This window comes from Lutra lutra, chromosome 4 (assembly GCF_902655055.1).
Source record: "Lutra lutra chromosome 4, mLutLut1.2, whole genome shotgun sequence".
Lineage (NCBI taxonomy): Eukaryota > Metazoa > Chordata > Mammalia > Carnivora > Mustelidae > Lutra > Lutra lutra.
In genome coordinates, this window is record NC_062281.1 from 139,179,480 (window position 1) to 139,204,243 (window position 24,764).

Consider the following 24,764-nt stretch of genomic DNA (forward strand, 5'->3'; position numbering starts at 1 on the left):
AAGTCATATGTGGAATTTAAGAAACAAAGCAGGATCATAGCGGAAGGGAGGGGAAAATATGATGAAATTAGAGAGGGAGACAGACCGTAAGAGACTATCATATGAAACAGACTGAGGGTTGCTGGAGGGGAGCGGGGTGGGGGATTGGGGTAACTTGAGTGATAGACATCAAGGAAGACTTGTGATACGATAAGCAATGGGTATTATTTAAGACAGATTAATCACTGAATTCTACCTCTGAAACTAATAATACATTATATATTAGTTAATTGAGTATAAATTTTAAAAAATGTTAACTGGGAGAATAGTCGGGAGATACTACCAGTGAGAATGTTGGGGATAGCCCTTGGCATGTTGCAGGAGCTGCTTTTGCTTCATCTGTGTTTGTCAGCTCTCTTGAATTCCTTAGGACAGAGAAGATTTTGCCAGGTTTCTTTTGTTTCATTTTGCTTTGCTTTGAAGCCCTGTGCAGCGTAGGTGTTGTGATACTGAGTCATACTTCCCAGCCACAACTATCTTTGTGTTCCCTATCATCTTAGAGATATGTGGCCTAGGAAATTGGATGATACTAGTCCATAAGCATGCACTTGACAGAAGAGGTGGCAGAATAGCTCAGTGGCCCAGAGGAAGCCCTTCTGCAGAGTGTTTTATTCTTTTTACTGCCTTAGATGCTGATAGTCAGAAGAGGGCCTTGATGCTTGTTTATAATTTATGCCTATCTAATTTTCATGAGGTGAGGAGGCCTGGAATGAAGATCACATTTAGAGAGATGTTTAAAAAATAAAAAAGGAAAACCAGAAGCAGTGCTGAGGAATAAGCAGAAAGTGCAGGAGCTGTGGCACAAGGTGAATGTCACAACTGAGCGTTACATTTAGTTCTGAAATTCCTCCTAGCGAGGGAAAGGCTGGAAATACAGGGAATAATATAGTGTGCATTCCATGAAAGGAAGAAATAACAACTGGCCTTCAGAGATGTGTGGTTTTGTGACTGGATGGAGGTGTTAATGGTAATCATTTTGCAATATATAAATGTATCAAATCAACATGTTGTACACCATAAACTCATACAATGTTATATGTCAGTTATATCTCAATAAAACTGAGGCAAAATATAAAAAAAAATCTAATTACCTCCTTAAGCCCCCACCTCAAACACCATCACATTAGTAGTTAGAGCTTTAGCACATGAATTTTGGAGGAATATAAACATTCAGTACATAACAGATACTGAATAGTGCTATCTCATCATTTTATTGCATTTCCCTAATAGCTAATGATATTTCAGTGCTCATCTCTTCATGTACTTATTTGCCATAAAATATACAGATTTATATCCTCTCTGATAAAATGTTTCTTCCTGTCTTTTGCCCATTGTCTAATTGGATTGTTTCTTTACTGTTGAGTTTTTAAGGTTTTTAATATATTCTAGATACTAGTTCTTTGTCAGGTATGTGTGCAGGTATTTTTTTCCTACTCTGTAGCTAATTTTTTTCATCCTATTAAACGGGTCTTTTGAAGAGGAAAAGTCTAATTTTGATGAGGTCCAGTTTATTAGTTTTTGTTTTATGACTTCTACCACGTCTGTGCTTAGCTCCAAGTCCCTTAGATTATCTTCTATATGTTTTTGATCAAAGTTTTATATTTCTACATTTTACATTTAAGTCCATGAATTAATTTTGTTTAAGGTGTGATGTATGGTCAGGGTTTTTTTTTTGCCTTTGATGTCCAGTTGATTTAGCACCATTAAAAAAAAGAAAAGGTTCATCCTTCCTCCATTGAATAACCTGCTGGAATTTTTACTGGGGTAGTGTTGAATTTGTAAATTAAAGTGGAGTACTTGATATCTTAAAATCTTGAATGAATTTTCTGTTTCATGAACCTGGTGTATCTCTACATTTATTTAGATCATCTATAGTTTATCTCAGAAGTGTTTTGTAGTTTTTAGTATATAAGTCTTTCTCACATTTTACTAAATTTATCTCTCAAGCATTTAGTATTTTGTAGTGGTTTCATAAGTGGTAATATTTTTAGATTTCATTTTCCAGTCATTCCTTGATAGTATATAGAAATACATATGACTTGTCCATATTGCTAAATTAATATATTATGTAGTTTTTGTAGATTCCTTAGGATTTTCTACAGATGATCATGTCCAGTCATAAAGGTTTACTTTTTCATTTCATTGTTTTTCTTACCTTATTGCACTGGGAAGTAACACCAATATAATGTTGAATAAAAGTGTTGAGACTAGGTGCCATGCCTTTTCCTGAAGGGATTTTTTTTATATGTGTGAATTTTAGGAAATCATTATACTAATTTTCAATCTGGCATAAGTAATTTCTTAGGAATTACTAAAAGCCGTGGTTATATTGTTATTTGTTAATTCTATAATCCTTGTATGATTACATTTTTGTTATTTTAGAATAAAAAATATGTATCTCATTATATATTGTTTGGACTTTTGATAGGGAAGAACTGAAGAATTACATTTGAGAATCTTTTGGGAGTTCAATTATAAATATTTAGAAGAAATTTAAAGAAAATAGTAATTCTATCAGATACTCATCTATACATATAATTTGATTTGGTTGAATCAGGTAAGGTGTAGGATGAAAGAACATCAAAATAGAATTGATAAATGTAATCATAAAAAAGATACAAATAATCTGTATGGTTTTTGTTTGTGTGTCTGTATGTTTCCTCTTAGACACAATTTGCTAACACATGGAAAGCAACATGAAACTGATACCAGTTTCATTATATTCAATAGTGGGCATTAAAGGAGAAGAGAAATATTTCAATGCATTTTGTAGATAATTTTAGGAATGTAGTTCTTTTAAACCTATGTAAGCTTTTTAGGATATATATATATATATATATATATATAAATTAACACACAAGTTTTAAAAATTGGGGTGAAGAAGAGTAAAGGGGGGGATCTAATGAATTCAAGAGACATTTAATGATGAACTATGTTTAAAATTTTAACAGAGTTTAAAAAAAAAACCCACATACCACTATTGAAATTAATGGCTGCTAGGTCACATTTGGTAATACAAAAGCAAATCAGTTGTGGAAATCAATATATATATGCTTTATTAACTTTCAAGTCAGGGTGAAATATAGATTACTTGTTCAAATGTGTATATTTTAATTAGTGACCATTAAATACAAAGTGTCACATTATATTGGAGTATAACAAAGGATTTTCCAGTGACCTAATTTGAAAGGAGTACCATAAATCTAAATTCAATTTCTAGGTTAAAAAACTTAAAAAATTAAAAAAGGTTAATCCATATTCACCTCAACAAGTTTTTCTTTCCTATTTATATTGGCTTAAAACATTGGAATTGTTTTTAGCAGGGGTATTGTTTTATTTCATGTGTCATTTCATTTATTATAATGGCCTAATGAGACAAGTATCATTACCCCACTTTATAGAAAGGAAACTGAGGTTTAAAGAAATTAATGTACATGAAGTCACAGAACTAGAAGGAACAAAGGTAGGTTTTGGTTTTAGGGCCCTTACCCAAGCTGCTTTGGCTCTAAGTATATCCCTTTATAGCCAGCCTTTAGTGTAGTTGCTTCTTTCTATATGTTCAGACTTTCAACACGTCTTAATAATCCTTCAACATGTTGGGAAGTTCAAGTTGGGAAAGGAGTCAGGGAACCTTAAGATACGATTCTGGGAAAGATGCTATTCGTAAATGTAAAAAAATCAGTATTTTGATATTTTTAAAATTACGTGCATAGACCACGTAGTGGTAAAAAAATACATTTTTTGGCTTTGGAGCCTTATTGAAAATTTCAAGAACCTAGAAAATACATATGACAGTTCTGATTGTTTAAAAAAAAAAACATGACTTTTATGTTTTGAAGCTACTTTTTAATAGAATTTCAGTTCTTAATAAATGTCTAATTCTTTTCAGAATGAATTTGTATTCTTCATTGTAAATGAATAACTTTGAGTTTCTTTCTTTCTTTCTTTCTTTTTTAAAGATTTTATTTATTTATTTGACAGAGGTAGAGATCACAGGCAGGCAGAGAGGCAGGTAGAGAGAGAGAGGAGGAAGCAGGCTCCCCGCTGAGCAGAGAGCCCAATGCCGGGCTCTATCCCAGGACCTGGAGATCATGACCTGAGCCAAAGGCAGAGGCTTAACCCACTGAGCCACTCAGGCGCCTGATAGTATTTTTTTAATAATAAAATTTAAGTGCTCAGAAGCTCTTAAGTCACCATACTTGCTCTTATATTTTTGGTGTTTGTTTTCCTCTTTGTTCTAACCAGTTATTGTTGGAGGAGGGAAAAATGTTTCGTTTATACCTTAGGCACAGAGTCATTGATAAAAGCATTTATTTTGCCAACTATACATATAGAATACTGAGTTAAGGTCTATTAATTCTTATGTATTTTTTAAATATATAAAATCTAAATAGGAATACATAGATATAAAATACATGAATGTCTTAAACTTCCAGAAACCTTTGCCATATAATAGAATAGGAGCAAACCTAGGAATACATTAAAAAATCTGTGTTTTTTATATGCTTCAAGAAAAACAGGCATTAGAATTTTTGCATTTAATTATGAAGAAATGTTTGATGATATTTCAATTAAAAAGCCTGTTGACTTGGGAAAATAACAGTAGAAAGCCATCTGGTATCCTGTGGCAGCCTTCATGTGCTTCCTGTTTTATTAGATATCTGTGGTAGTAGTGTAGCAGGAACACTGATGGATTCAGCTGCAAGTGTCACTATATAACAAAGGGACAATTAGAGTAAACAAACTTGGGAAGACGTTATTAAGATATAATAATTGATACCATGATGAGATAAAGTACTCAATAAAAGGTTAAATTATAAATTAGATTCATTACAGTCTTTTTAAGATGGGTAACGTATAATGTATGGTTTAGAATGAATTCTACTAGAAACAGAACTGCTTAGAGAAGTTTATTACCTGAAAAAATATACTTAAGTGACATACCACATTACCTAATCATGCCTGGCAAATGAGTCATTCATATATATATATGCCTATTTAGTATTCCAGCTAGCAGGAATTGTAATTCCTAATTGTAATTTTGAAGAACAGGGCTTGCCTGTTTTGTTTGAGAATCCAGTCAGAAGTTGCGCCCATCACTCTGCTCATATCCCATTGGTTAGAACTTAATAACATGGTAACACTTAGCTAGCTGAAAAGATGGCTAGAAAATAAGTCTTTAGTCTAGGAAATCATATGTCCAGTCAAAAATTTGAATGGGAGGTTTTTTTTTCCTTCCTTCCTTCCTTCCTTCCTTCCTTCCTTATTTTTTATTTTTATTTTTTTTTTACAGTAACAGGAGAATAGATACTGGGTAGACAACTAGTAGTCTCCAGTGTCTTATTGGTTAGATACTATCTGATGTTGCTTTTGTTACCATGTAAATACTGGTAACTGTCACCCAAACTATGCTTTCAGTTATGACTTCTTATCCTCAGATATGTAGTGCTTTCATCTACTCCACTTGGATAAACATAAGTATCTAAAATTTAGTATGTTTAGGGGCTCCTAGGTGGCTCAGTTGGTTAAACATCTGATTCTTGATCTTGGCTCGGGTCTTGATCTCAGGGTTGTGAGTTCAAGCCCCATATCGGGCTAAATGCTAGGCATGGAGCCTACTTAAGTAAATAAAAATAAAATTTAGTATGTTCAAATCTGATCAAACAATTTTGTTCCTCCTCCCTGTCTTCTCTATCTTGAGAGGTGGCACCATTAATCTAGTACCATCACCCAATCCAGCAGCCTGAAATTTGTCCTTAGACTTCTTAGCTTTTCTTACTCTGTGTCTGGTCAGAAACAAAATCTTGAAGACTTCTGGAATCTGTTTTTGTCCTTCTATTTTGAAACAGTATACCGTTACTATTTCTCATTTGTATTACTGAGATAAGTTTGTAACATACACACTGCTGTCCTAGTGATCAGCCTGAAATAGATTGAACTATGTAATGCCTATGCTTAATAGCTAAAATGTACAGAGTAATAACTATTTGTCAGGCACCATTTTAAATTAAGTACTGTATATTTAACAAATCACTTTTATCTTCACAAACCCTGTGAGATTATATAGTTGACTAAACTGAGACAAAAGAGGGTGAGTAATTTGTCCAAAGTCAGTAATTGGCAAAGATAGGGTTTGATCAGAATTTGTGTTTTAAAAACCACATTATATTGCTTAAAGTATTTGTCCATTGCTTTCTGAGTAAAATACAATCTACTCAGTGCACAAAACCCATCCAAACTACCTTTTCTCATTTCTTTCTTTCTTACTTACCCCTGTATCTGACTATTTTCTCTCATGTATTCTACTCATTAAGTGGATACAGTACACTCACAGTTTTCCAGTACACCACATGACTTTTCTCACCTTTGTGCTTTCCTCAGTTTCCTTCAACTGGTTATTTTGTTCTCTTTCTTTTAGACTCCTCTGCTCAGGAACCATGATTGCTGGCACTTATCTTTGGCTACCCCAGTCAGAAACCCCTTCTCTGATTTTATGTCATCCTTTAGATCCCTTAATCATAGCCTGCATCACTCTGGATTTTAACCCAACTTCTGTGTGTCTCTTTGTAAAATTTTCAAGAATGGAATTGTTGTTTTTCATACTGCCTGATACTCAAACATTGTTAGGTTCCTTTTTTTCCCCACATACTTCTGATGTTATTCAAAGATCTCAATCACGTCTAACCAAAAAAAAAAGTATGGCCTTTTTTCAGACTTTCTCTTCAAAGTCCTTGTACTGAGATATATAATAGTCTTTTGGCCTCCATGACAACTTGATGCTTTAATTTTTTTTTCCTTATTGATTAATATCTGACTCCTTTCTGTCTTTTTTTCTCCCCCTTATGCATGTTGTTTTTAGGACTTAGTCATTAACTCTGTTTTCTTACTAATTTTTTTTTTTAATCTATTCAAAGAATTCCCATATATTTAACTTTGACTTCTTCCCTTTTCTTTTTGTAACTTCCCTCTGGGAACTTCATGGTATATAATTGTGATTGTTACTGAATACTTTATTCTTTGCCAGGCATTATGCTCTTTCTATGCATTATTGCCCTGAATTTTTTTTAAGATTTTATTTATTTATTTGAGAGAGAGAGAGAGATCACAAGTAGGCAGAGAGGCAGGCAGAGGGAGAGGGGGAAGCAGGCTCTCTCCTGAGCAGGGAGCCTGATGTAGGGCTCAAGCCTTGAATTCTTTTTTTTTTTTTTTTTTTAAAGATTTTATTTATTTATTTGACAGAGATCACAAGTAGGCAGAGAGGCAGGCAGAGAGAGAGGGGGAAGCAGGTTCCCTGCTGAGCAGAGAGCCCTATGAAGGAGCTTGATCCCAGGACCCTGAGACCATGACCTAGCCGAAAGCAGAGGCTTTAACTTACTCTGAGCCACCCAGGCACCCCTCATGCCTTGAATTCTTAACTATGAGATAGGTGGTCATATGTTTTGCAGGTGAGCTAAATTGACAAAAGAGAATGTAATGCCCAAATTTCCACAACTATCAGGTAATGGAGCTGGAATTCCAACTCAGTTTATTGTTTTCAGAATCTTGATTTTTAATAACTCTAATATCCTGTTTATTAATATCTTATAATATCCAAAACTGTACTATGAATGGGATCCTCTCCCAGTGTTAACTATTTATCTTATTATTTATATCAGTATTTCATTTGTTACGCTTTTGCTCCATGAGTTTGTCTTGAAAATTTTTCTTAGCAATTTTTAATATCTATTGCCACTCCCATAGTTCCTTATTTGCCAGTTCATCCTGTGGTGATACAAATTCATATTTAACAAAGACATGTTACCATGTAAGTTTTAAGATCTGACATGACCTTTATCACTATTGTTGATCTCCTTTTTCAACTTTCCAGTTCACATAACTTAGTGTAGTTGTGTTTTTTTACCATGAATTTTCCTTGTCTAAAATATTCTTTTTATTTTGTTTTCATTTAAATCTGAGCCTCAATCCCTAGTCTCAATTTATTATCCATAGACAATTGCTTTTTTTTCCCCCTGAACTTCTGTACTACTCAGTTTTTTTTTAAGTTCATTTGGCCGTTAATTATACAATAACTTCGTATTTCTGACTGTTATGTCTGTATGGTTTGGTTTTTTTCTTCTTTCCAACTCTGAACTGTAAATTCCTTGAAGCTGGGGTTAGTTTTTATACCTCTCTTTAGTTCTCATGCTCAACATCTGGCATAATGCCAGGAACATTTTAGATGATTAAGCCATTGAATGAATGGATTTTATTGCTTTGATACTGGTCTTATTTGAGATTTAGAAAAAAAAATGATAATAAATCTTACCAATAGAGCTTAAGTCACCATGGAATTATCTCAGAAGTAAATCCTTAAAAGCATTATATTGAAGAGATTTAATTTAAGTAAAATTAGTAATTTACATAGTTTATTGCATGTTTTTATTTTATGTCTTTAAAAATATGTCATTTTTCTTTTTTTCTACCTGTCTCCCTCTCCCTCTTTCTTTTTTTCTTTTTTAATTTTTGGCAGCCGGTTCGAAGACAGTCCCTTACCCCTCCTCCTCAGAACACTATTACATGGGAAGAATATATATCTGCTGAAAATGGAAAGTAAGTATTTTTGTTTATTTTATTTTTGAAAACAGGAGCTTTTTTTTGTTTTATTTTGTCCATTGGTTTTTAGAAAGAACAGTTTGTAAAAATGTGGATATTTAGGTGTAAGATTATTTTAGCAAGAATTTTTAGTGCCTTCTCTGAAGCAATTCTTTTATCTTGTAAAATATGGAGTAAGCATGATGAGGGAAAGAAGTACCCCAGTTACATTTGAATAAGTTGTGGAGCCTTCTTTTTACATCTCTGCTGCCATTTTATACAACCTAAAAAAGTTACAGCACATTATTCTAAGAAAGTATGTGAGGAATTTCCCACTGCAACTGCTTATTTGAGTTTTCTCATTATATGTGGACTTTTATATTCTGTTATTATCCTAAGTCTTTAGCATGGTGGATAAAGCCATTCACTATTTTTCTACTTTTTGCCTTTTAAAGCATTAAAGCACATCCCCTTTCATTATCTGTTTCAGCCTGTGTCAGACCTCTTCTCGCCATCCTTACATAAGACTTTGCTTAATGTTGTATTACTGATCTTTGCTAGAGTACCTACTACATGGTTTGTATGTAGTAAATATTTATTGAATAAAAGGATGATGAGTGAACAAATGGTTTATTTTGAATGGATAAATAAAAGATTTTTTTTCTCGCCAACCCTGTCAAAGAAGGTACAATTGTTTGTAGAAATATTTTTTCCTTTTGGTGGAGAATAAAATATTACCTACTTCCATGATTAGGAAGAAGTTGTCATGACTTTTATTTCTTTAATATTTAAGGTTTATTATTGTACTTTTCTAACTTCTTCAAAATGTTTCCAGCTTATAGTTAACATAGAATTCTTTATTCTTCTTACTAGTCAGTGGTAAGAAGTATAGACAGTAAAAGAGATTGAATTGAATAAGTGATCTTATAGATACACAGTATTTTTAAAGTTGACTTTTCTAGCAATTTGCTTTATTCCTAAAAACAGTGGTTATTAAATTATGTTCAGTATGAAATTTGTTAAGATTTTTTTCTGAACTTTTACTTTATGCTAGTTTCTTTTTTTGTTACCCATGTCTCATTTTTTATACATGTCTTAAGTCCTTTTAGCATAATTTAAATTTATGTCTGTATAGATTAGGAAAAATTAATTTACTAGTGATGTGATTAGAAGAGGACAGATTCTTCATAGGGTGATGAGAGCATGTAGAAAAGGTTTCCTAATTTTTTATTTTCTTCCCATTTTAGAGCTCCTCATCTGGGTAGAGAACTGGTGTGCAAGGAGAGTAAGAAAACGTTTAAAGCCACGATAGCCATGAGCCAGGAATTTCCCTTGGGAATAGAGTTGTAAGTTTGTCACTAACTATACAAGGCTATGAAAGAAACTATGAAACCTTGAAGGGTGTAATAATATTTGCATCTGAGTGTTGCATTTGGGTCCTTTGAAATGAAAAAGCAAATTGCCATTGCTTTGATAGTTGTGCACTCTTCTAGACAATTTCTGTTTAACAAACTATTAACATTTTTACTATTTTAATCAGATAAATTTTTGAATAGTTTTTTAGAATGATGGAGTAGTAAATGAATCCATGCTAATTATAAAAAAATCTAACAGCATGGAAGTTTATAGAATAAAAATTTGTTTACTTTTACCTCATTAATAGTTAATAGGGGAATAACGGGTGTTTTTGTCTAGATTTTTCTGTGTGTTTTGCCATTTTTTAAAATAAGATTGAGGAATAGTTTACATTTTGTTCTGTGACTTTCATTTTTTTCTTTTAAAAAATACGTGTATCTTGGAGTTCTTGCAATAATTACATTTTTATCTTTTTCTTCTTTCCTTGGTATTTTGTAATATTGATGTACTGTCCTTTATTTTATCATCCTCCTACTGATAAACATTTTGATTGTAGTTTGTCACCGTTATAAGCAATACTGTAGTGAACATCTTGAATATATGCTTTCAAACCTGTACTCATCAGGCATTCATTTAGAAAAAGTCCAATTTGTGGAGCACTTGGGTGGCTCAGTTGGTTAAGCATCTGCTTTTTTTTTTTTTTTTTAAGATTTTTATTTATTTATTTGACAGAGAGAGAGATCACAAGTAGGCAGAGAGGCAGTCAGAGAGAGAGGAGGAAGCAGGCTCCCTGCTGAGCAGAGAGCCCGATGTGGGGCTCGATCCCAGGACCCTGGGATCATGACCTGAGCCGAAGGCAGAGGCTTTAACCCACTGAGCCACCCAGGCGCCCTGAGCATCTGCTTTTGATTTCAGTTTAGGTCATGATCTCTGGGTCATGAGATTGAGCCCGGTGTTGTGTCCGACTCTGTGCTGGCATGGAGTCTGCTTAAGATTCTGTCCCACCTTTTCCCTCTGGCTCCTCCTCTCAAAAAAAAAGAGAAACCCAATTTGCAGAGGTGGGTGGAATGGGGGATAGCTGACTGACAGAATTATAACTTTAGGCTCCTCTCTAAAATAGGGGATGAATAGAAGCACCAGGCTATTTTCCCTTTTTAGTTCCTTCCCCTTCTCCAGCCTAGAATATCGAAAATTATCAGAGAAGAAAGGATGACTCCTATTTTCTACAAAAGATATACATGTCTCTCATACTCCTCACTAACCAAAATTTAGAAAAATGGGTAGAATGAGCTAGATAGCCATTAATCTATAGATCAGAGAGGGAGATTGGTAGTTGTGAGAAGATGTGGGAAGGGCATTTAGCCATACCTGCAAATTTGCATAATTCATCTTACCTTGGACCCATCTGACAAGGATCACCAGTTTTATGTTCTAATAAAGAAGAAAATGTGGCTAATTGTAAGATGCTGTCAATTTTAGGAATTACTCAATTTCACAGTTAATATGTGAAAAAAAATGGGTACATTAGAATTTATAAAATGTGGCCATTGTAACCATTCCTTCTGAAAACAAAACAAGAAACATAGCGTGTAAAAGCCAGACAAAATATTCATTCTAGAATAAAACATAGGTCAAAGACAGAAGGAAATTCCTTGTAAAGTGGTTTAGAAAAATGTAAAAAGATGTGAAATCAGCAAACTAGGTGATTCTAGATGAGATAAGATAATAGAATTAAATGAAAAGGAGACTTTAAAGCTAAGGAAATAAATTAAGCAGTAAATAACACTATTGCAGAGCAAATACATTAGAAACAACAATGAACACAAAAGATGTGTCTGAAAAATAAAATGTGATAGCTCATAGTGAATTTAATGAAAAAAAGATTAAAGGAATTAGAGAAGCAATATTTATGGAGGACAAAGAGGGATCAACACAAGGATCATTGGTGATCCCCTTACATAGAAAGCCTCCAAAATGTAATCAAAATAGTATTCAAAGTAGGGTAAAAATTTCTCTGTAAGGAAAGACTGAATCTGTAGCATAACCTCAGGTTCTAGGAAAAATCAAAGAATCATTGGTAACAATAATTATCGTGATTAAATGACTTTGATTTTTTTTTTAAGATTTTATTTATTTGACAGAGAGCTAGAAAGCCAAAAAGTACAAGTCGGGGGGCGGGGGGGATGGCAAAGGGAGAGCGAGAAGCAGGTTCCCTACGGAGCAGGGAGCCCAACTTCCTGGGCTCCTAGGGCTCTATCCCTGGAATGCAGGATCATGACCTGAACCAAAGGCAGATGCTTAACCAGCTGAGGTGCCCAGATGTCCCTGGCCTTTGATTGTTAATAAAGAAATCCAAGGGCAGTTAGGCAAAAAAAGAGGTAAAAACCTGGCTTTACATTTTTTCACATCTTGACATTTCTGAGACAAAATGTGATCAGGTGGTATATCTGGCTAAGATGTCATTTATGTATTAGGGCAATTGAAGAAAACATTGAATTAAAAAATATATCAGCCATTTGGGTCCATTTTCAAAGAAAAATAATACTATTTGAAAATGAAATTCATTCAATTAAAAGATGAAAGAAGAAGTTATAATCAAAGACTAATGTAATATCCTAAATTCTGGGAGACATTATGAAATTATAATTCAGAGGGAAAGAAGCATAAACTGAAATTTTATGCCAGCCAGATTTCCCTTTAAATATGCAAAAAGAAACACTCATTTATGAAGTCTATAAGAAATCAAGGAATACTAAGAATATGAGAGCCCTTGACACAAAATTGACCAAGAAATTCAGCCACCCAGGGAGACTAATTAAAAACTCAGTAAAGTGTAGACTTCAGGAAGAACATGGGTGTAAGCCTTTTCATTTATATACAGATCTAAAAATCAAACAACTGTGGAAATTATGAATTCACAATCAAATGTAAATGTAAACTTTAACACAGTAAAAGGGTAATAAAACAAAAAATCAGGAGGAAGAAGGAGGTGACATTTCCTCATCCTTAACATCTAGAGGTCAATACTACTGTCTGAGTTTGATGCATGTGGTTATAAAACAACATAAAGATAAAAAGAAATCAATTCGAAGAATGATAATATTTTTTCTCCTTCAATATTTCAGGTTATTGAATGTTTTGGAAGTAATAGCTCCCTTTAAGCACTTTAACAAGCTTAGAGAATTTGTTCAGATGAAGCTTCCTCCAGGCTTTCCTGTAAAACTAGGTAAGAGAAAATTTACATGTAATATCAGTGTTTGTTAGAAACATGGAGCTGTTTACTAGCATTCAATAAGAAATGTGTTTTGAAGGAAAAATGATTTCCAAGTTGCTTACATTTTTATAAAGTTTTTCTCTGATTATATAGATTGAGATTCATGTTTTATCAAATATGTAAAGTGCCCAGAGAGTTCTAATTCTATGGGATTCAAGTTAAATGTAAGGGATTTGCAGATATTTCATACAAGAGCATGTGGGTGAACTTAAAATGCACTGTGATAATGTTTTCTAATGTCAAATAAGGATACTGGATTTTAGCCCAGATTTTTAGCAGATTTTTGAGTTCTTGAACAGTGGGGATGTTTCTAGGATCAACGTCACTATTCATGGGTAAAGTAATACTCATACATTTTATTTTTTAGTCTTAAATGTTTAAACTTAATCTTAAGCAATGATCTTTAAGAAGAGTAAGCTCCCATTTTTGTGCATATTTATCTAACTAAGTATATCAGAAAACTGGGAACAAGAGACTGTTAAGAGATTCTTTAGGAGTTTAGGCTTAGATTTAGCATTAATCTTCAGGAGAGCCTTTACTACCACCCATACTCTATTTGGATGGTGTTAAATATTCCACCAAATATTTAATCAGTGCTTGCTATGTGCCAGGTGCTTTTCTAGGGGTAAAAGTCTCTGGCCTCTTAGGGTATACATTCCAGTGGGAAAGAAAAATAAATATGCAGTAAATATAACCTTTATTTAATCCCTCAGATGGATTTTGTTTTTTAGTTGATATTACTGAAACCACATTTCAGAATATTTAGGCCAAAATGCTTTTCTCACAGAACTAATGCTTTCAGAGGGCACTGGGGTGGCTCCATTGGTTGGGAGACCGACTCTTCTGCTCCGTTCTATGATCTCAGGGTTGTGAGTTCAAGGCCCACGTTGGCCTCCATGCTGGGTGTGCAGTACAGCCTACTTAAAAATAAAAAAAATAAATAAGTAAATAAAGGAATAAAAATTTAAAAAAGTAATGCTTTCATTGCTAAAAAGTAAACATGACCTTTTCAACTTTACAAACTTGGAAATAAGCATTTTATGGGTTAAAATGGATTTTAAAACATTTCAAAATATCACTGTAGATTCCCTTTGTGATGAAAAATTATTGTGAACCCAGCATGTACTTTGAGGACTTATGATAAGATCTTAAGGCAGAAATGATTGGAAAACGAAAGCAATCGAGAGGTGTGTTTGAGTTAGGGATCTGGATCATTATGTGATCATTTCTGCAGAAGCTTAAAATCCCACTGTAATTTTCTATAGCCAGAAAATAGTTGAAGCATTGGACTCTCTTTAAGGTACTATAGTTAAAGAGGTACGGTACCAAACTAAAACAGTGGGCAGGGATTGAATATATAAGAGTTTCAAACTACCCCAGCATTCACATCTATTTAAGTCCAAAATATCTATTTAAGTCCTAAACTCCAGTCAAACCCCACAATACAATATAGATTTGTATACAGAAGTAGTATTTTGATTATGTGGAAAGGAGGAAAAAAAGTGTACAATACTTCTTTGCAGGCATTTCTCTAATGTAGAACCACATTCTTAACAAGGGATTGATAATCTTTGGCTTGCATATTAAAGTTATCAGAAATTTGTTTACCTTTCTCTCTTTTGTCTTTTTGTTCTTCGTTTGAATTAACCCTGTAAAACTCTAGCCCAGGGTCTGTTTAATCTTCCACCATTTCTGTTTCTGTGTTCAGCCTAGAAAATACAATTGAAGGGAAAATTATAAAAATTTAGAAATTGTTGTTAAGGTAATTGTGTTTGCAAAATCAGCCAGAGCTTTAAATGCTAATTATGAATGATCTTTTCTCTTTTTGCTTCTTCCATTCTGTTGAAAGGCTACAGGCTACATTTGAACCTCTTTTACTAGTCCCCAGCTTCTCCCACCACTTCCTTACACGTCCAAGCAGATGATTTTTGCTTCCTTAGTTATAAAAAAAGATAATCAGAAATGAGGCCTCCCTGTTACTCCCAATCCTCCATATAGACATTTTTGTCCCAAGTCTCATCTTTTTCTTTATATATCCTATCTCAGTGGAAGTGGTACTTCTCTTCTTAGCTTGAATAATCTCTTGATTTGTACTATGGATCTTTTAAAAACCTTGTTCTATCAGTCTCCCCATATTTTTCTTTTATCTTTAAACTCCCTTCTCTGCTGCTGCTTCTCTCTTAGCTGTTAGGCTTTGTTCAGGTATTTCTCCATTAAAAATTCAACCAACTATGTAAAATAACCTCTTTTACTTTTTCCTGCCCAGCACTTGCCTTTAATCTTTGTTATCATAGCCAGGCTACTTGAAAGTGTAGTTTTACATCTATCTCCATTGTTACTTTCTACTTACATTTTTTTTTGTAAAGGGGAGAAGGTGAAGGGACATAAAGGGAGGCAGTGTTTTTCTACTTCACTTGAACTGCTAAAATGATGACATTAGATGACTATAAGTTTTATACACACACACACATACACATATATATATAGCTAAAGAAGCTATACAAAGAGGTATATTCAAAAACACTATAGATAAATGAAATGAAAATGAAATTGTAAAATAGTCAAGTAACCTATAGAAAGATAAGAAAAGGAAACAAAGAAATGAAAAACAGAGACAACAAATAAGAAAATAAAATGTCAGACTTAAGTCTTAATATATAAATAATTCCATTAAATGTAAGTAGTATAAATAGACTATTTAAAAGAGATTGACAAAAAAGAGATTAAAAAACATGAACTATATGTTCTCTTTAAGGAACTGCCTTCAAATATGATATAGGAAGTTTGAAAGCGAAAGGATGGAAGAAAATGTTTCATAATAACATTAATCAAAGGATAACAGGACTGCCTTTTTAAAAAAAAATTATTTATTTATTTGACAGACAGAGATCACAAGGGCAGAGTGGGAGGCAGATAGAAAGGGCGAAGTAGGCTCCCTGTTGAGCAGAGAGCCTGACCCCAGGACCCTGGGATCATGACCTGAGCTGAAGGCAGAGGCTTTAACTCACTGAGCTACCCAGGTACCCTAGGATTACCTCTCTTAATGTTAGATAAAGCAGATTTCAGAGAAAAAAAAAATTACCAGAGACAGATAAGGATATTATTTAATGATAAAAGGATCAGTTCATGAGGAATAGCAATTCTAAATGTATGTGCACCAAACAATAGATCTACAAGATAGGTAAAACAAAAACCGAAAGAAATGAAAAGAAAATAGATCTACAATTATAATTGGAGACTTCATCACCCTTCTTCCCTAAACAATTGATGTAATAACTAGACAAAATCAGCAAGGATATAGAATGTCTCTACAACACCATAAACTAAAGTACCTAATTGGCATTTACCCAACATTAGCTAAATACACATTCTTTTCAAGGGCGCATGGAAGATATACGAAGATATGCCATATCCTGATCCATAAAACAAACCTCAATAATTGTAAAAGAGTGAAAAATTAATCATAATAGAATCATAACTAGACAATAGTAGAGAAAGAAGAGCAAAATAAACCTAAAGCCAACAGAAAGAAGGAAATAACAGAGTAGAAATCAGGGAAAGGGAAAACAAAACAAATCTAGAATGTCAATGAAGGAAAGAGCCGGTTCTTTGAAAAGATTGATAAAATCAACAGATTTGCAGCAAGACTGATAAAAAAAAAAAAGGGAGAAAACACCAATTATCAATATAAGGAATGAAATGGGATAGCACTACAGGCCCTGCAGAAATCAAAAGGATAATAAGCACAATAAGGAATGAAAGGGGGCAGAAAAAGTCATTCAGAGCAGAAAGAAAGAAAACCTTCTCTGTTTGCAAGAGAGACATGATTCTATAAGTAGAAATCCCAACATTTCTACCAAAAACTAGAATTAATGAGTTCTGCAAGATGGCAGGATACAAATTAAATGTATAAGAATCAATAGTATTTCTGTATACTAGCATTGAACACATAGACACCAAAATTTAAATATTAAGTACCATTTACAATTGCTAAAAAATACTTAGGCATGATTTTACCTAAACACGTATGTTATTTATATGTTGAAAATTATATAACACTAATGAAAGAAAGGAAGATCTAAACGAATGGAGAGATAGACCATGCTCATGAATTAGAAAATTCAACATAAGAAAGATGTTAAATTGCTATACAGGTTTAACACAATTCTTGTCAGAATCCCAATAATTTTTTTTTGTAGATAAAGACAAGATTATTTTAAAATTTACATGGGAAGGCAAAGAATCTAGAATATCTGTATTAGTTTTTTGGGCTGCCATAATAGAATACCACAAACTGAGTGACTTAAACAACAGAAATTTATTTTCTGAGCTTTCTCATAACCTTCAGGGGCTATCCATACCTCTCCCCTAGCTGCTATTTTTTTTTTAAGATTTTATTTATTAATTTGACCGAGAGAGAGAGTGAGAGAGAGAGAGAGAGACAGTGAGAGCAGAAACACAATCAGAGGGAGTAGGGGAGGGAGAAGCAGGCTCATGCCAGAACCTGGGATCATGAGCTGAGCCTAGCCACCCAGGTGCCCCTCCCCTAGCTTCTGGTGATTTTCCTTGGCTTATAGAAGAATCACCCAGTCTTTGCTTTCATCTTCACATGGAGTTCTTGCTGTATGCCTCCAAATTCCCACATTTTGTAAGGACACTGGCCATTAGATTAGGGACGACTATAATGACTTTTAACTTGATTACTTCTGTAAATTACAGACCCTATCTGCAAAAAAAGTCACATTCTGAAGTACTAGAAGTTAGGACTAGAACATATATTTCTTTGGAGGGGAGAGAATTCAACCCACAACAATAGCCAAAACAATTTTGAAAAAGAAGAATAATGGAACACCTTGGTGGCTCAGTGGGTTAAGCCTCTGCCTTCGGTTCAGGTGATGATCTCAGGGTTCTGGGATCGAGTCCCACATTGGGCTCTCTGCTCAGCAGGGAGCCTCCTTCCCCCTCTCTCTCTGCCTGCCTCTCTGCCTACCTCTGTCTGTCAGATAAGTAAATTAAAAAAAAAAAAAAAGAAAAAAGAAAAAAGAAAATGTGAGTAGTCTACTCAGTTTCAGTATTTATTATATGGCTATAGTGGTCAGGACTGTGTATTAGAGGCTGAGGGATGAATGTATAAATCAACATAACAGAACAGAGAATCCAGAGATAGACCCTCACAAATCTGTAGAATTCATTTTTTATTTATTTATTTTATTTTTTATTTTATTTTTAAAGATTTTATTTATTTATTTGACAGAGAGAAATCACAAGTAGGCAGAGAGGCAGGCAGAGAGAGAGGAGGAAGCAGGCTCCCCGCTGAGCAGAAAGCCCGATGCGGGGCTCGAACCCAGGACCTGGGATCATGACCTGAGCCGAAGGCAGCGGCTTAACCCACTGAGCCACCCAGGCGCCCCAGAACTCATTTTTTATAAAGATACATTAACAGTTCAAGGAGGAAAGATAGCCTGTTCAACAAATGATGCTGGCATAATTGGACATCCAAAGGCAAAACAAGGAACCTCTACCTAAGTTCTGCAGTTTATATAGAAATTAATTGAAAATGGATCATAGACTTGAATTTAAATGTAAAATATAAAACTGTAAAACTTTTAGGAAATAAACAGAAAGCATTAGGGGCGGATATAGGTTTAAGCAAAGAGTTCTTAGACTTCACAGGATACACAAGATGTATAAAAAGAAAAATCAATGAATTGGACTTCATCAAAAGTGAAGACTGCTCTGTGAAAGACCCAATTAAAAGAAAGAAAACACAAGAACTTTTAAAACTCATCAGTAACAGAATGAACAGGCCCATTAGAAAAGGGCAGAAGACACAGACATTCCACCAAAGAGGATATATAAATGGAAAAATAAGCACATGAACAATGTTCACTTTATTAACCATTAGGGAAATGCAAATTAAAATCACAATATCAATTTACACACCTAACAGAATGGCCAAAATAAAACATGTGACAACACCAAATGTTTGTTCAGATGTCGAATTCATTTGTAATAGCCCCAAACTAGAAACAGCCCAGCTGCTCATTGCACATTCTCTTTATCAGTTCCACTCTGTGTTTATTATTGATATTCATGTTGTTTACTCTACCGGTTACTTTTCTGTTATCGTTCTTAATCTCACCAAGATTTGACTGTTTTTTCTAGAGTCCTTGTCCCAGTGAATGATAGTTTTTCTTCAGATTTCCTCTGACTTCTTCGATAGAGTTCTCTCTCAATTTTCTTTCTGCCTGTCTGCTGCTCCTCTGGAGCAGCCTCCATTGTATCTTACTCTGGTCAGCCTCCATTATATTCTCATTACAGCTGTGAAAACTTAAGCCAAAGCATGTTACTACTCTGCTCACAGCCTTCCATTAGTTTTCCATTTCATCCAGAGAATAAGTAGCCAGATACTTTTTGATGTTAGCCCCATTTGATCTGGGTTTCTGTTTCCCCCCTGATCCCCTTCTCCTGTTCATCTTCCCTTCACTCAGCTGTTAGCCACACTGGTCTCTTAGCTGTTCCCAGTATATGTCAGACACTTTCTTTTTTAGGGCATTTGTAGTTGTTCCTTCTACTTGGGATTTTTTTTTGCTGTAGACAACTGTATGGTTCATACCTCAGGTCTTTGCTGAAAGGTCACTTTATCGAGTTTTTCTTAAGACCATCCTTTTCAAGAGCTCTTACCCCAGCACTGAGACTCCTTTCAGCCTACCATGCTTTACTTTTGTTTATCTTTAGTCACAGATACTTTTTACTTACTTACTATGTCTCCCAACCAGAGTATAATCTCCATAAATGCATGGTTTTTTTTCTCTTGTTCACTTGTTTTGTTCCCTTGTTTCCAGTGCCTAAAATGGATCATTAACTTTCTGAAGATTAGTAAATAATTTAGGCTTTGCCGGCCATATGGTTTCTGTCACAAGTACTTAATTCTTGTTGGAAAACTAAAGCTGCCATAGACAATAAGTAAATGAATAGCATCCTGTGTTCCAATAAACTTTATTTAGGGACACTGGATTTTGAACTTCATATAATTTTTTCAGCATGAAATACTGTTTTTTGTGTATTTTTTTAACCATTAAAAAATGTAAAATCTTTTGTTAGCTCATAGACATGAAAACAGGCCAGGCAATGGGCCTTACTTTTCTGACCCCTGAGTTAGGACAGCATTTGTAACTAATATACACTCATGAATGATCACCACCCCACACCCCCCCACCAGGGAAACTCTATAATCTTTATGTAGATTTTTGTTTTTTGTTTTTTGTTTCAGAAGAATATTACTTTCTTCAGTAAAATACTAGCCTTGAAACAATTTACTCTTCGCTGTTATTCTAGACATACACTCACCTTAGCTTCATAGATCATTTCAGGTTTTTTTTTTTAAGATTTTATTTATTTTTTTTTTAAGATTTTATTTATTTATTTGACTGACAGAGATCACAAGTAGACAGAGAGGCAGGCAGAGAGAGAGAGGAAGGGAAGCAGGTTCCACGCTGAGCGGAGAGCCTGATGTGGGGCTTGATCCCAGGACCCTGGGATCATGACCTGAGCCGAAGGCAGAGGCTTTAATCCACTGAGCCACCCAGGCGCCCCTCATTTCAGGCTTTTAAAGGAAGCTTTAGAGTTTATTTTGTAGGTGAAATCCCTGAAGACCATGAATTAAATGATTTATAGGAATCAGAACCCTTTCTAAAAACTCATATTAGGGATAAAACTAAGGAGAGTAATTAATGTATTTGACCATTTTTAATGTTGGATTTCACTGTAATTTCAGTGAGAAATATATTTTATGTAAAAAAAATGTTAGGCTGTGTTGGTGTATTACTCCAATTCTGGTGAGACTTTTTATCACACATATTTAAGTGATGGATTGTATTTCATATTTTAAAACAAGAGGGATTAATGTGTTTCTTTTGTATTAGGATGAAAATAAATTAGCTCAGAGTCAGAACAGTATGTATGCTATAACATGAATAGAAAGGATGCCAGAATGCAAAAAGTACAAATGTATGTGTTTCTGCCCCAAGAAAAAGATAAGAAAGCCTGATGGAATCTGGCATTATAGTTTTAAGATTGGGAAGCAGTGGGAACTTGTGTTTTTGATGTGATTCTTGATGCCTTGATGTCTTTCTCTCTTCACCAATAAAAAACCCTTCTCCAAAATAGATACACTCACTATTGGGCATATATTAGGATCTGTCAAGTCCTTCAATAATACTTTTTTACATTTTAAGGAATATGGTTTTCTCTAATATTTATAATCTGTAAATAGATAAGCATTTTATTTTACAATATTATCATTGATTTTCGTCTCTAGATATTCCCGTGTTTCCTACGATCACAGCCACTGTGACTTTTCAGGAGTTTCGTTATGATGAATTTGATGGCTCCATCTTTACTATACCTGATGACTATAAGGAAGACCCGAGCCGTTTTCCTGATCTTTAACTGACATGGAAAATGATGTCATCTGACCAAGGAAAGTAAGAGAATACAGAGACCCCAGAAGTAAATCCAAACATAAGGGACAAATGTTCTGAGAAGAAAAGGGAATTACATTGAATCAACACATCAGTAATATGATATTATGAAACGGGCCTTTAAAAAGAATTTCAGCAAGTTTCCTGATGTGCCATTTTCAGTCTTTTTAAAAATATACATATTATAAGTGTAATAGTTTGACACCTTAATGACCCTGCGTACTTCTTATGTAAAACAGCTATAAGTGCTGTGATTTGTTTTTAAAAATTTTTACACTTCTTGTTGAAATATATATGCATATAAATATATCTATATCTATATCTATATCTAAAACACTCCTGGACCATTAACATAAATTAAATGTCTTAAGAGATGTGAAGCCCTTTTAAACTTGTCATCTTATATTCAAGGTGACATTTACAAATATTCCTTCGAGCTTTGTTTTCATAAAATGTAAACTATGTAACATTATGTATAGTTTAGTAATTTGAATGTTTGTTCAATATAATGAACTAGAAGGAATGCAGTTTTCTGTAGATGAATGAACCAAATGGTAACCATTAAACAGTTGCATTTATATGTTGCAATACATTTCAGAAGGAGCGTTCACTCTGCAGGGAATAAGGTACCTCCTTTAGCACCTTAGTGCAATTCATTGTGGTGCTATTTGTTTTTACCTGAATTCTTTCTTCACTGGAAAATGTTTGTTACTAATCTTCCTTTCATAGGACCTCTATTTTTTTTTTTCTAAACTTGAGTTTAAAAGTCCTTTTTGTGTTCAAGATAAGGTATGGCTAGCATGTTTAAAGATATTCCTCTTCCAAATCTCAGCACTTTAAAAAATAACTCCAAATTTTTAAACTTGCTTCCTAATAAGTGCAAATCATTCTGATTATTTTGTTTGTTTTTAATGGAATATGGATGCATTCATGTCAGTTTTAAAAAAACAACCCACATATTTTGGACATCCCTACATATTTAATGCTTTCAAAGTAAGATAAAAACATTTTATATGCTAACAGAATATATTTGTTACAAGCTAAATTCCAGAAATATACACAGGATTGACAATTCCTACTGTTTATTTTTTTAAGTCATAAGAAAATATTTATTGATTTTAATCTCCAAAGTGAAATCATGCATTACTCATTTTTGCATTTAAAATTTTTCATATTTATTCCAAGATGGTTTGAAGGTCCAAGACTGAAAATAAATTAGGAAGAATAATGTATAACAGTCACAAAATGTTATGTTGTATTTAAAGAGCTTAGCTAAAGAAATGTTTTTTAAATGTATCCTGATAAATGTGTCAGAATGCATCTGTCAAATTTTGTAGAGTGACCAATAGTTTAAACTTTTTCCAGGATTTTAAATAATTTGAATGAATTTAGAGACTTTTATTGAAGAGAGGATTTATTTAAAAATCCAAAGCATCAACCATAAGAAAATTTTATAATAAACATCTTTAAAGCTGCATCTTCCATGCTGAAACATACTACATTGCATATGTTGACATTTTATTAAATACATTTTATAATGAAGTAATCATAGTTAAAAATTCAAAGACCAATTACTACCGTATGTGGGTCTGTTGAATTTTGTGGAAAGAGTTGGTAAACCCAGATTAGGTTTATTGGATAGAAGTTGATCCCTATTATTTTGGGAATGCTTGTTGATAAGTGACTTGGAGATTGAATTATCCTGTCTATGATTATTTGAAGTGTGACACACTGAAGGGTAGTAATCACTGTTGCTTGTAGGCTCCCTGACTTTGAGGGAATATGGTATACTTCAGGAATATACTGCAGATTTTTTTCGCACGTACAGACAACTTAGTGGAGAAGAAACATGGTAAATTGCAGCTTGTGATTTATCAATTTCCTAAAAACTGTGAATATTTTGCTGGGGTACACTGGAGGTAGGAAGACTACTGAAAACTTTTGCACTTGGATTTTCTTTTTAACTCTTATCTTTTTCTTTCATAAAGAATAGTAGATTATCCATTCCAAAATGTCTTTTATCTGATCACAAAGAAAAGCAAATGTATCTCTTACGATGGTGAAAACAAGGTGTTAATTAATGCAAATAAACTTTTCACAATATTAGACTTTTCAAAATGTGCCTTTTAATCCAATTGATAAAGCTCTACGTATGCCATATTTCATGTAAGTAGATCAAAACAGCATATATTTTGATAATTGCACATGAAAATTTAGATTTTGTAGAAGTCCATAAAATTCTTTATGTCTTCCATTTGTGATTGAAGAAACTATTCAAACTTGGGAGACTATAAAATGGTCACCTTCAGTGGTCCTTCAGAAGTGCTCAGTATTCCTGCAACTAGTACTTAACTTCGAGAAAATTTTTCCCTAGAGACAATTTGCCTCTGTCTGTAGTATTCATATACAGTGAGTTGTCAGATTTCATAAAAGGGGCACATAAAGCAGATGCTATGATGACTTTGAGTACAGGTACATATGATGGTCTGGAAATTAACACATATCAGAGAAGCTGACATCCAACAGAAGCTGAAAAGCTATGTATAGTTGACCCCTGAACAACATAGGGGCTAGGGGTGCGAGGCACAGTCAAGAATCCATGTAACTTTTGATTTCCCCAAGACTTAACTACTAATAGCCTACTGTTAACTGGAAGCCTTACTGATAAAATTGTTCAACACATTTTGTGCATTATATTATATATTTTTACAATAGGGAAAAATGTTAAGAGAATCATAAAAGAAAATACATATATACAGTACTGTATGTAGTGTATCAGAAAAATCTGCATGTCAGCGGAGCTGCACAGTTCAAACCCTTGTTGTTCAAGTGTCAGCTATCGTTTCTTTCTCCTGCTTAGGACTGCTGTTGAGCCCCACTGACATAAAAATGGGTTTTCCTGGTGATAATCATGTAAATTGTTTATTCACACCTGAGGGGATGATGGTAAATGATTGTTTAGTGAGCCTTCTCCCCAGTTCTCAGTAATTCTAGGGTGAAGATCCTGTTTCGAGTCTACAAAAGGGAAGTAAATATTTTCA

The 24,764-nt window shown here is 33.8% G+C and overlaps 1 protein-coding gene across 1 annotated transcript in view; it reads left to right on the forward strand.

The window, feature by feature from the left end:
* Positions 1 to 23,829, forward strand: part of ANKRD13C (ankyrin repeat domain 13C) — a 97,993-nt gene extending 74,164 nt beyond the window's left edge. The window contains exons 10-13 of the mRNA XM_047727430.1: positions 8,549 to 8,628; positions 9,858 to 9,956; positions 13,092 to 13,192; positions 21,561 to 23,829. Coding sequence (XP_047583386.1) covers positions 8,549 to 8,628; positions 9,858 to 9,956; positions 13,092 to 13,192; positions 21,561 to 21,691 — 411 coding nt within the window. The 3' untranslated portion in view covers positions 21,692 to 23,829. The remainder of the gene's footprint in view (positions 1 to 8,548; positions 8,629 to 9,857; positions 9,957 to 13,091; positions 13,193 to 21,560) is intronic.
* Positions 23,830 to 24,764: the final 935 nt, after the last annotated feature.